We start from the raw sequence: 13,130 nt of genomic DNA, 5'->3' as shown, positions 1-13,130 counted from the left end.
CTCTCCCACAGGATTCGGAGTGAGGGTGAAGGATAGGTGGAGGGCCACAGACTAGCAAACGGGGCCAGTGACCTTTCCACTTCCTCTTTACTGTACCCCTGACGATCAGCTGGCAGTCAGTGTCTCTTTACCAATGGCATGTACCACTAGTTTTCCATTGTCTCCACCAGGCCCATTTAATACACTGATAACATGTGCTAGGCTCCCTTCTTAAGCATTTGAGCTTTGTTATCTTTCAGGTAACTGGAATTTTATAGTTGCGAAAAGACCTGGAGATTACCTCCCCAAAGCTCTTCTTAAATAAACAGAGGATTGTACATATTAAATAGCTTGCTTAAATTCATTCCTTTCAAATAGTCTCTGAGATACACCAGACTCTCCCCCTCCTCCCTTTCCTGCTAGTCTACAGAGGTTACTTTGAAACACAGCATGAGAAGTCAGGAGATCCAGGTTTGTGTGCCCCTCCTTTACTGTTGTAAGTCTTGGGCAAGCTCTTACTGCTCTCTGCACTCTCTCAAGTGGCAGCGGGGCAGGCCTCCATCGCCTTCCAGCTTAGCCGCTACGGTGCCCACCCTCTCCTCTTGCATCAGGTAGCTGAAGAAGTGGTCCCTAAGCTGGAGGTGCCATCTTCTGTCTGGTCCATTTTTGTACCTCTCTCCATTCCTTTATCTCTGGGCCCAAAAACAGAAGTCCTCAAACTTTGGTGAACATCAAAACCACTGAAGACCTAGGCAAAAAAACAAATTCCTGGGGCTCCACCTCCCAAAATTCTGATTCGATCAGGATGGGTGGTACCCAAAAACCTACATCTCTAACAAGTTCCCAGGGGACGCTAATGCTACATAATTTGGATACCATTGCTTTATAGGAAGCATGCAGGACACAGACACAAAAGCATCTATCTTTGCCTTAGCAAAAAGTTGCAGCAGACACAAGAATCCTTTAGAGTGCATGCAATTTACAGAACGAGGGTTTTACATTCTGTTTTAAACCTGTAGCTATCTTGTAGATTATATCTTTTGTTCCTCCCTCCCATGTGTTTGTGGGGCCCCTTATGCCACATGAGATGGATACATGAGATGGATAGGATCTCCGATTTAAATAGCAGCTTGATCTGAGCTCTGACTTCTCATTCCTTGTCTGGCCCCTGTGGAACAAGCTACATCTCCTCCATTAAGGGGGTGGTAATGTGCTAGCTGCAGTTTTCTTAGCCTAACCACATTAGTGAGACAAAGGTGGTTTTCTAAGTAGCCACATTGTGCAATTCTATCTAAAATATGGCTCAGCTTAGAGTCTGTGTGACTTGCTTTTAAGATCTGCCTGCAATGCTTTATTATACTCATTACTTGAGTTCTCATTATCTACTTGCAGATTTATTTGGATGAATGTTGTGTGCAATTATGTTCTTTTAGAAAATTGTCTCTTTTATGTACTTGGATGAGTGGGAAAAAAGATCACGTGAAAGTGCTTATACTTCCACAGCAGAGGAACAGGCTTAGATTCCAAGTGTCGAGTTTCAGTCTCTCATCTTACATTTTATCAGGAGATAATTATTAGTCTGTCAGGCTTGGGGTCTTTTTTTTTCATGTTTTGACAGAGAAAACCACACAAGAGATGCTGAAATTAAAAACTGCCAATACTAAAATGCTGATACATTCACCTCCTTAACCATTCACATTTCTTAAATTTACAGGCAAACAAAATATATTGGCAAAAGTGTTCCTTCTCTGCTATCTGTATAGGATTGCAAATTTGCTCACACTCAAGCTTTGGAAATAACCACACACATGTGCACATACAGATTTATAGTTTCTGTATTTCTTAAAACTAACCTAGATTTCTGCACAAAGCCTTGCTGACTCAATTATAAAAAAAACCTTATTTTGATTCAATTCATTACATTTAGTCTGCTTAAATAATTTAAACATTTTCTATCTAAGTTCAGCCACATTCGTGTAAGGTTTAATGGATACCTTTAAAACCTCAGTATTTTGGCTGTGGGCACCACCTACTGCCTTTTCGTACCTTCTACCCTCATCTTTCTCCAGAGGGAGTCTGGGAGGATAAGGTACAAATGTGGCTTATGGAACCTCAGGATGAAGAATATAAGATGTATTTTCTTGTTTCTCTCCGGTCGCTCCCCTGGCAGAACTGGCCTCTTCTGCTACCCAGATTGGTGACCACTGAGGATTGACAGGACCTAACAGCTGCTGGACTTTTCAGGGAGGGCATCTGTGCAGTATTTACAACTCCAGTTTCTTGCCTCAAATCTTGAAAGCCATCTTTGAGGTTGCCTCCTCATGTCAACCATAGGCTTGTGCCAGGCACCTGCTCATTCCCTCACTGAGTTTTGGAGGAGCTTCTGGACCCCTGCACACAAAGGCCATGGAAGCCAGTAGCCTGCCTCAAGTCCACTTCTACCCACCGTGTTGTGCCATTTCACCAGGGAAGCCATGTTGGGCACAGCCAAGGCTGATGTTCAGCTGGCATTCCCTATTATATCTCTATATACTGTTAAAATATTACAGTATTTTCATGTTTATTGGTTAATAGTCACTGTTTGAAGTGATTGGAGTATATCCCCCATTACCCCATTTCTTTATTGGAATGTCTCATGCCTTATTAAAGATGTAAGGTCCCCAAGACAACTCAAAGACATTGTTCAACTTAATGTCTAGATTCTGATTGGTCTAGATGAATCTGGTTATTAAGTATTTTTAATATTACCTCTGAACATAAATGCATGTGGCTTCTCTTCTTCCTTCTTTGTATGGGGATATATGCTATCAGATATTTATGAAGCCTACCACCATCTGTTTGGGATGGTGGGAAATGATGTATAATGAAGAGTTGGCTCCTGACACAATCAAATCAACTCTTTGTTTTCTTCTGCAAATAATCCCAGGCAAAAAGGGACGGACTATAGGATTTTCACTTCTCTGAATTATATATTATTATTTTATAATAGGGCAATAAGAATTATGGACCGGCTGTGTGGTCACAGAGCTCTCTTCTTCATACCACATGGAAATTCTGTGTTCTAAGGCATCTGGTTTTGATTTTTGATATGCCAAAGCAATTGAGAAAATCATCTTTCCACTAAACCAGCTTTCTCTAGCATTCCATCTGGAGCAATCCAGTCTCCTCGCACCCTAAACCACACCACTGTAGCCTTGGCCTGATTAGAAAGAAGATCATGAACAAGGAAATGGAAAAAGAAAAAATATTAATAATTTCTAAAACATTACCCCCATTTAATCTGTGTTGCAACTTTGATTCTAGAAAGAACTGTGTACAGTTGAGTCAGTGATGGTTTCATGAAGAGCACCAGTGTTTTCTATCCCATGATCTGCTGCCAAATATGTGTCAACATAAAATCAATCTTGTAGCATGTGTTTCTTTTCTGAGTATCTACTGTTTTCCCAGCTCTTAAGGAACAAAAGATGGAGCTGTTGTCCCTGAGGAAGGTCATTTTTAATGGGAGGGACAAGGTTAGCATCAGAAAACAGTTCCAGACTGAATGAGTGCTAACTTTTCTCAAATTTGGAGAGGGGAGAGATCAATATGTGCTCCTGAGAAAAATTCTGGAAGAAGTGAAAAGTGATCAGGGCCTTGAGGTATGCTTAAACATTGACTATGCTTTACCACTAATATTAGGAAATGGGCAACAATATCCCCTCTCACCACTCCTTTTCAATGTCATTCTGGAAGTTCTAGCTAATGTAATAAGATAAAAGGCATAAAAGATATACAGATTAGGAAGAAAGGAAATAAAACTCTTTGTTCAGACCTGATATGATTGTCTATGTACAAGATCTGAAAGAATCGATAAAAACTCCTGGAACTAATAAATGACCATAATATGGTTGTAGGATATAAGGTTAATATAGGCAAGTGTATGCTTGCCTGTACACCAGCAATGAACAAATGGAACTTAAAATTAAAATCACAATGCCATTTATATTAGCTCTGTATCTATATGAGGAGAACTGCAATACCGTGATGAATGAATTAAAAAACTAAATAAAGTGGGGATGGATGTGGTGACCACATTGTTTTTCTTGTGAAACCTTCATGGGAGTGTGTATCAGTGATACATTGATAAAAAAAGAAAAAGAAAAAACTAAATAAATGGAGAGATATTTCATGTTCATGGATAGAGGAACTCAACATTGCCAAGAGATCATTTCTTCCTAAATTGATCTGTAGGTTCAATGCAGTCCCAGTCAAAGTCCCAGCAAGTTATTTTATGGATACTGACAAACAGATTCTAAAGTTTATATGGAGAGGCAAAAAACAACACAATAGCCAACACATACTGAGGAAGGAGAACCTGTCACAAGACTGATACTACCTGACAAAAAGAAAAAATGGACAAAAAGACCAATGAAACAGAATATAGGGCCCAGAAATAGATAGACCCACCATGAATAATAGTCAACTGATCTGTGATAAGGGAGTAAAGCAATACGCTGGAGCAAAGATATCTTATCTTCAAGAAATGGTGCTGACAACTGGCTACCCACATGCAAAACAATGAATCTATACACAGACTTTATACCCTTCACAAAAATTAACTCCATGGGGAAACATTATACTAGATGAAAGTGTAGGTTTAGAATGGAGGAGAGAGGTCTGCAGTAAGTATGGGAAGAAAAAGAGTATCTAGCAAGAGTGTGTGAAAAGAGAAGTGAGAGTTAAGAGCTGAGCCCTAGGAAACCCCAGTGTTTCAGGTGTGAGCAGCAGAGACAAAGCCAGAGAAAAAGGTTGAGAAAAGTTCAGAGATCTGGAGAGAAGCAAGGGGAGAATTTGTGGTTTAGAGACAGTACCTTTGATCTATAGAAATCTTAACTTCAAATGGCCATGCTGAACCATGCCAACCAATGTCTGAGCCATGATTTTCTTTGAATGTATTCTACCATCATCAACAACCCTAAATGGCAATCCTATTGAGAGAGGTCATCTGTAATATATACATTGGCAGGGTACCTTATGGTACAGAATGTGCATTCTTAAAAGCTCTGTGCAAGAGTTTCCAGGGTTATTTTTCTTTTTGATTATAAATTACATCTAAGATAAATAACATATATACACGGGCTCATTAGGATGACCACCTAAACATTTGATAACCAAGCGCTAACATCCAGTTCCCATGACCATATTTCCATATGCACTGATGTTCACATTGGCAACTTCAGTTATCATGAGCAGAGAGGAAAAAAGAAAGGAAAAAGGGATTCAATACTTAAAGTGATATCACAACATCCTACATAAATGAGGACTTAAAAGGTATTATGCTAAGTGAAATAGGCCAAGTGGAGAGAGACGAATACCATATGATTACACTTATATGTGAAATCTCAAAACAAAACAAAACAAAATGAACAAAACAGCAGTAGACTCAGGGACACTGAGAAGTGACTGGTGGTTACCATGGGGGAGGGATAGGGGCATCTGAGTGAAATAAGTGACAGGGGTAAAGAGGCACAAAATCTCAATCATAATATAAATTAATCATGGGTCTGAAGTACAGCATAGAGAATATAGTCAGTGGTTCCATAACCTCTTTCTATATTGACAACTGCACTAGTGGGGGAGAGCATTTTAATAATGTACACAGTTGTCAAATCACTGTGTTGTATACTTGAACCCAATATAAATTGTGTATCAACTATATTTCAATAAAAAAATACATAAAAAATAAATGAGGTCTTGCAATAATTCAGATACAGAAATGAAGTTGAATCACCTCATGGTACCTAGAAATCTAAATGTGTTCAATACAGAACCTAAACTGCAACAATTTATACAATTTATACAAATTTATAAATTTATACAAAATCACACTGAGAATAACAATTTACTTACCAAAGCGTTATCCATGAGATCAAAAAGTTGTGGGTTTCAATTTTAATGAATTTGTTGTTTGGGAGTATATTTGATGTGTAAATATTTTTTGGTTTCATAATTTTATAAAAGATACAAGCAGAGGAGTTTGAACATTTGTAAGTCAACCCTGGTGGAGCCCTAAGAGGTTTGTCCATTAAAGGGTCTTCCTACACCTCCTCTGGTGTCTCCAAGACCTGTTAATGAGACTATTTTGTTTTGAATTTGAAACTGCCTCTGTATTTCTCTATCTGGAAGCCAGTATTTTTAAATCGTTAGTTTGTTGCATTCCTTTCCTTTTCAGATAAAGTTGTCTGACTTTGGTTTCTGTGCTCAAGTTTCCAAAGAGGTGCCGAAGAGGAAGTCACTGGTTGGCACTCCCTACTGGATGGCACCTGAGGTGATTTCTAGGCTGCCCTATGGGACAGAGGTAAGGGGTGACAGTCATTGTTTGGGAGTGGCAGGGCCTGCATAGGCACAGGGATGCAGGGATTCTGAGCTGGCTAATGACCACAGATTAAGGCAATGACTTCTGACTCCATCTTTGAGTTCCGTCCACTAGGCTTGTCACAAGTAGGTTGTGGCAGAAAGGAGACTGGCCACCACTGAGGATACTGCCACATCAATCTAGGGCTATTCGTTTAGGTCCTAAGAATGGATCCTGGGAAATAAATCATTTCAACTTTGATGACACCCTCAGTAGCAGGCATACACGAAGCAGACAATGTGACTTGAGAAGTGGCCGGAGATACCCAGAGGAACAGGAATGGCGGTCAAAGCATAGAGGGTCAGAAGAAGCTCCGCAAGATTGATGTGATCTTTGTCTGAGCAATAATGTTTTCCCACAGAAAAAAACATATACAAACATTATAACATACTTTAAAATAAGGTACAATTTCAGTGTCCTCTAGCAAGTAAACCATCGTTCATAATCTAGTAAGAGATTAGGTTTGGTTTTGTGAAAATGAGGGTCCAGAAGGAGTGGAGGAAAAGCCTTCTAGGGAGGAAATGGTGTCAGCAGAAGCCCTGAGGCGTGCAAGACTCCACACACGGAGGCAGGGAGTTTTTTCGGCGGGGCACACGGTGTTTCCACACATTATGGAGCAGAAGGCAGATTCTAAGAGAGAAGCTTGGAGGAGATGGCATGGACCAATGAGCTAGGATATTGGCATAAGTTAAGGTGGACTCTGGTCTCTTTCTTTTGTTTGCTTGACCTTGGATGAGTGCTCGACTTGTTTTTCTCAGTGTGGTTCCAAGAGCATAAATTCCCATTGAAGGTCACTGCAGGAGTTGTAACAGGAATGCAGCTAACTGATAAGAGGTGTAATGAGGCCGTTATGGGGAAATGACTGCAGCTGGGAATTTATAACACAGCTATGTCTTCTCATTGTCCTGGCTGCCCATTCTTTACTCAGGAAGAATTGCTTGTCATCTCCTCCTTTTCTTTTCTCCAGTTCCTGAAAATGACTTTATAAAGCAGGGTTTTGTGTATGCTGCTTCAAAATGATAAAACAAAAAGACAAGAGCCCCAAAGTAGTGGGGAGAGAACTGTTTTTAAAAACCAAATTAACGACAGAATCAAAATATACCATGTTGTACAATGTAGCTCATTGCAATTTGTCATGAGTATGCCAGAAACTTTCTAATTTTTTTATGGTTTAAGTGAATCTTTTTTCTCTATGTTCATAACATAAAACTTTGGATGTTTTCTCATCTGCCCTCATAGACAGTTAACCCCCAAAATTAACAGTAGAAAAAAGTTCTAAACTTCAGAATGTTAAGCTATTCCTGTGTACCTAGTTAGCAGAATCTTCATTGAGGTTGTCTTTAAAAAACAATAATAACTATCAGCAAATCTCAGTGACTCAATAATTCAGCCTATAAATCTGTGTTGTAAGTTTTGGGAGATTGTAAATACCGCTTCCATTTATGAACGAGTGTGAATCTATTGGGTTCCCTGGGCACACCCATTTCAGAGCGGTCTCCTTGCCTCAGATAACCAGTGGGTTCTGCCTGACAGGTGGACATCTGGTCCCTCGGGATCATGGTAATAGAAATGATTGATGGTGAGCCCCCCTACTTCAATGAGCCTCCCCTCCAGGCAATGCGGAGGATCCGGGACAGTTTACCTCCAAGAGTGAAGGACCTACACAAGGTGAGAAGCAGCATCTGTTGCTGAAGTTGAGAATCATCTTAGATTTTTCAGTCTCTCTGTAGTTTAAAGACTGGCCTGTCATTTCCAGGAGTAGATCCTGGTTTATGGGCATGGACTTTGAGATTAGAGCATTTGGATTCAAATCTCAGCTCTTCTGGTTCACTCATGGGGCAAGTGATTCAGCCGCTCGGTCTCTGAAGTTCGTCTGTAACATGGGGGTATGACTGGCGCTTTCCCATAGGGTTGGTGAAAGAGGAAACCAGGCGCTCCACTCAAAACTCCCTCACTGAGCACCTGTTATATGCTGGGAACTGGTCTAATTGCTGGGGGTGTCACAGCACAAGATCCCAGATTTCGTGACTCTCAGAGAGCTCTATTCTAGTTGGGGAAGCAGATAACAAACAAATGGATGAAGACAATATAATTTCTAAGAATGGTACATGCTCTGAAGCAAATAAAACAGTGTGTAGAAGAGGGGACTGAGGGCTCATTTAGTCTGAGGAATGAAACAAGTCCTCTCTGGGCAGGGATCATCTGAACCAGAATATGAATAGAATGAAGGAGCAAGTCTTGTGAAATAAATGGGAGAACAATGTCCCAGGCAGAGGAGACAACAAGTGCAAAGGCCCTATGCCAAGTTGGAAAGCTTGCCTGGCGGGGCAAAGTGAGCAATGGGAAAGGGTAAAACATGGCAGAGAGGCAGGCAGGGGCTAGATCATGCTGGGCAATGGAGGACATGGCCAAGGGACCAAGTGGGGGATTTTCTGTTTCCCAAGGATTGCCAAGTAGAGCCAGGCTCCAAAATAATGAGGCCAAGTCAAAGAACCAGCAATTTAGGGGCCCCCAGTAGGGGCAGAGCTTCCTGAGAGGGGCCATTTGCATAGGATTAGTACTATAAACACTGACCATATGCACACCTTCCCTCCCATATCTGCCTCATGACCTTAAGAGAGGGGATGAGGAGAACAGTTTGTAATGGTAGCATCTTTTCTTCCCTCACTCTTAGTGAAGAGCCCCAGTAGAATCACTCACATAGGTATGCAAAAAAAAAAAAGACTGCTTAAATTGAACAGGAGATTGAAATTTCTACTGCATTGGAATAAGTTTAAATAATGAAAAGTGGCTGAAATAATATGGTAACACAATAGTCCCACACCCAAAAGAAATGAGTGATGTTCTTTCATATCATGTACAAGAGCAGCTTTAATTCCAGTTGTTAAAAACTGGAAGCTGCCCAGGGTTATTTCCCAAATGGACAGATAATATATGATTTAATTCAACTGTTACTACCACACAGCATTGAAAAGAATAAAGCTTTGCCACACATATCAGGGATGAATTTTGCAGTGTTGAGTGAAAGAGTTGACAGCATATGACTGTATGATTCCATCTCTGTAAAGGACAAACGCAGACAAAATAAATGTATGCTATTAGAAGTCAGGATAGTGGACTCTCTGCAGGGAGATGGGTATTGACAGGAAAGGGGCCCTTGGTCACCTTGTGGAGTGGTACAAAGGGTCTATATTTTGAAAGGGATGGAGAGTAAACAGGTTTATATATATGTAAAAAAAACAGCTGTAAATCATATACTTAATATTCATGCACTTGAATGTATGATAAACCTAAAAAAGTAAATTATAAAAAAATAAGGAAAAAATGCTGTCTGTGTCAGGTAACCTGACAGAGATTTGTTTCTCTTCAGAAAAGGGGATTCCACAAAGCCAAGATGGTTGCAGTTGCTAGAAAAATAAAGCTATTCCATGTTTATACCCAACTTTTATCAAGCATGTGTGACCAGTGCCTGTACCTAGGAAGGGTTTTGCAACAGCGGCTATTGTCACTATTATTACCATTATTATTTTATTTAATAAATAAATTATCATTCTTCATGGCGCTATCATGAAGTCCTATTAGGTCCAACTTGAAGAAGGTAAGGAAAACACCAGGTATTATAGTAGAGGCGTATCTGCTTTTACTTCCATAACATCTTTCCCTTCGAGCTGACTTTCACTGTCCACAGAATGACTTTTCTTGGGCATTAGCTGGGAAACCATTTTAGGGGAACTGGGTTGGGTTTCTGTGCTAGTCCTTAGGATGGTATCTTGTGTTCTCACAGGTTTCTTCAATGCTGCGGGGATTCCTAGACCTGATGCTGGTGAGGGAGCCCTCTCAAAGAGCCACAGCCCAGACACTCCTTGGACATCCATTCCTGAAACTGGCAGGTCCACCATCTTGCATTGTTCCCCTCATGAGACAATACAGACATCACTGAGCAGAGGATTCACATAGGTGACAAAGCTAGATGAGGACGTGAGACTGATTCAGGAGGACACAAGGAAACCACAGGGCATGCAGAAGGCCTGTGCATTCAAACCAGCTGACAGGTGGGACAGGCAGGGTTTGACAGACCAGGGCATCTTCTTGTGTCTTAAACAGGCATCTCTCCACTGATAGCTGGCGTGGTCATTTGAAACACGGCTTTAATAAGTCATTGTTATATTTTTCAGCCTTTCATCCAGCAAATCAGAAGGACTTAGTATAAACTCCGTTATGATATATCCTAGCCACATGCAGGGTAACACATAGGATTTTCTATATTGAAAGAATACTTTTCTGGCAAAAAAAAAAAAAGAAAGGAAACAAAAAGCACTTTTTTCTTAATGGTAGCAGTGTAATGTATTTTGCAATGAATTTGTAATTTTTCTGTATGATAGTTTTGATAATTTATAGTACTTTGATGTCACGTAGCCATTGTATCAGTTGAAGTAATACTTGTTTACTAGTAAGAGTTTGAACAAAGCCTTTCCTACTTTTTTTATCCCTTTCAGAGAACCAACGATTCTTTAGGAACTTTGAATACTGAATGACTCTCAGTCACCAGAATAACTTTCTTATCTTAACAAGTGTCTTATGTGATGGAAGAAGAATTAAGAGTGATGGTGATGGTGGTACACATTTCATTTACCCAACCAAAAATAATAAAATTTGAGCCACAGTATACCACCAAACTACTCCTTGGGATAAAAAAATTTGAAAAATCACATTTTCCTTCAAGGCGATTCATCACAAAAGAACATTTTCCCTTATCCTCCCTCAAATAGGTACAGTGTCCCCTGTAGCCCAATTTCCCTCTCAAGGAACAGTTTCATTGCTAGGATCATTAGACTCAGTCCCCCAAAGTGAATGTTGCAATAAGGCCCTAAGAATTCCAGTCTCCCCAAGGAAAAGGCGAGAGAGTGGGGCAAGACGTTTGGTTTCATTTGTCACTGTTTTTAAAGCTCTGTATGCTAGCACACCAAACTCTTGTCTGTATTCACCTTCGTACCACAGTATTAATCACTACTGTTTATGTTTCGTGCTGGAAGTCTGAACTAACTCTGAAGGATGAAGTAGGAAGGGGGAAAGGGGTATTTTACCAGGTGTGATCTGACTTCAGTTGTGACCGTGTGATTACATGTTTCTGATATAGGAGAGTCGTGCTGCTGACTAGATCTTCTTGAATGTTGGTAAAAATGAATGACTACTACAGTACCTTTTGTGTTGCTTGTTGGATGAATTTGCATGTTAACTGTAGGCCAATATAGATTTGCCTTTAAAACTCTGAAAGAGCTACATAGTCATCATTAGTTTCTGTTAATTATGCATCAGACAAAAGCCATGTGTTATCAAACTGGAAATCCAGAGGCTTTTCTAAATGACTTCACTTACCGTAACAAATACGAATTTAAATCTGTGAAAATGCTCTGGTTGCTCTAAGCATAATTAAGAATTTTTGTAATTAATAGGTTGCTAATTATTTATTATAGTTAAAAAAGGAAAAGAAAGGCGTAAAATGACCTGCTACTGATTAGATTTCCAGTTTTCCCCCAAACTGGAAATGCCACATCATAAATAGGATCTATAATTTTGTTTCATAAAACACAATGTTTTATGTAAAATATTAAAATATTAATATAAGTATGTAAGAAATAAAACAGTCTAAATCCAGAAAATGGCAGTCCTTAAAGTTCATGGAACAGGACTATGTAGAAGTAGAGAGAAAAGAAAGAGAGAATCTTTTTTTTTAACCAGAACAAATATTAAAAACCACTGCAGAAAATAGTGGATTTTGAATTCCAAACATTTTCAACAGTGTAATGGAAATTTTTCTGTAATTTTCTTATCACTGGGTATTTTTTAAAGTGTTATTTGAGTTTACTGAAAGTTACTGTAGCTTAAAAGGTTTTGTGAGCACTGATGATTGGCAGAAACTGCACTTGCAAATAAAAATAAATGTTTGCCTTTTTCCTATTGTGTTATTAGAAACTCTAGAGATTTCCCAAATTTGTTTTCCTGAGTAACCAAGAATGGCTTCTTTATGACCTTGGGGATTGAGTTGGTAGATAGGTATATGTAACATCATGAGTTGTTATCAATGAGTTGGTATAAAGGTATATGTAACATCATCATAACATGAACCAAGGACAAATATTCCCATCCCAGGAGTTGCAAATAGTATAAGACTATGGTGTAGATAACAATATTAATGGGAAATAATTATTAAATTCTGGAAAGCCAAGTTCAAGGAAAGCCAGATTCATGGCTAAAGCCTCCCACTCCACTAACCTGTCCCAAAGATGCTGAACTAATCTGAAGGCTTTTACCAACAAAAGACATCAAAAAGAGATTGTTCTGAGTTAGAGAAGGTGAAGTAAGAGTTCTCTCGTTGCCTCAAAGAAAGCGTGGGTCCCTTCTTGTCTTTGAGTGATAAGAGAGGTCAAGCTGAGAGAGACACTTGTATATAGAGTTCATTTCTCATCTGGAAATTTGAGAAGGTAAAAACTCCCAGGAAATAGCCTGAGAAAGCAGAGTGAGAGAAGATGTAATATATCATGTGCCAATAAAGAGAAAGATGGAGGCAGCCTCCCCCCAGGCACATCCTTAAAGCCACTGCAGGATGGGGAAGAAGACCCCAGGAACATGGAGAGGGGACAGGGACCAATGTCAAGACAAACCATTTGACTACGTTATGGGGTGCCCAACGTGGAGAGTGCACTGGAGGCATGCATCACGGGGTTAACTAAAGGGGAATATGGCTGCTTTTCTGCAG

General features: G+C 39.8%; 1 protein-coding gene across 2 annotated transcripts in view; it reads left to right on the top strand.

Moving 5' to 3' along the window:
* The window catches only part of PAK5 (p21 (RAC1) activated kinase 5), a 258,183-nt gene extending 245,867 nt beyond the window's left edge, over positions 1–12,316 (top strand). For both annotated transcript variants that reach the window (XM_037017616.2, XM_037017617.2), the window contains exons 8-10: positions 6,191–6,316; positions 7,907–8,041; positions 10,158–12,316. In XM_037017616.2, the coding sequence (XP_036873511.2) occupies positions 6,191–6,316; positions 7,907–8,041; positions 10,158–10,313 (417 nt within the window). In that variant the 3' untranslated portion in view covers positions 10,314–12,316. The remainder of the gene's footprint in view (positions 1–6,190; positions 6,317–7,906; positions 8,042–10,157) is intronic.
* Positions 12,317–13,130: the final 814 nt, after the last annotated feature.

Source organism: Manis javanica, chromosome 5, assembly GCF_040802235.1.
Source record: "Manis javanica isolate MJ-LG chromosome 5, MJ_LKY, whole genome shotgun sequence".
Taxonomy (NCBI): Eukaryota; Metazoa; Chordata; class Mammalia; order Pholidota; family Manidae; genus Manis; species Manis javanica.
This window is presented reverse-complemented; position numbering and strand designations above follow the sequence as displayed.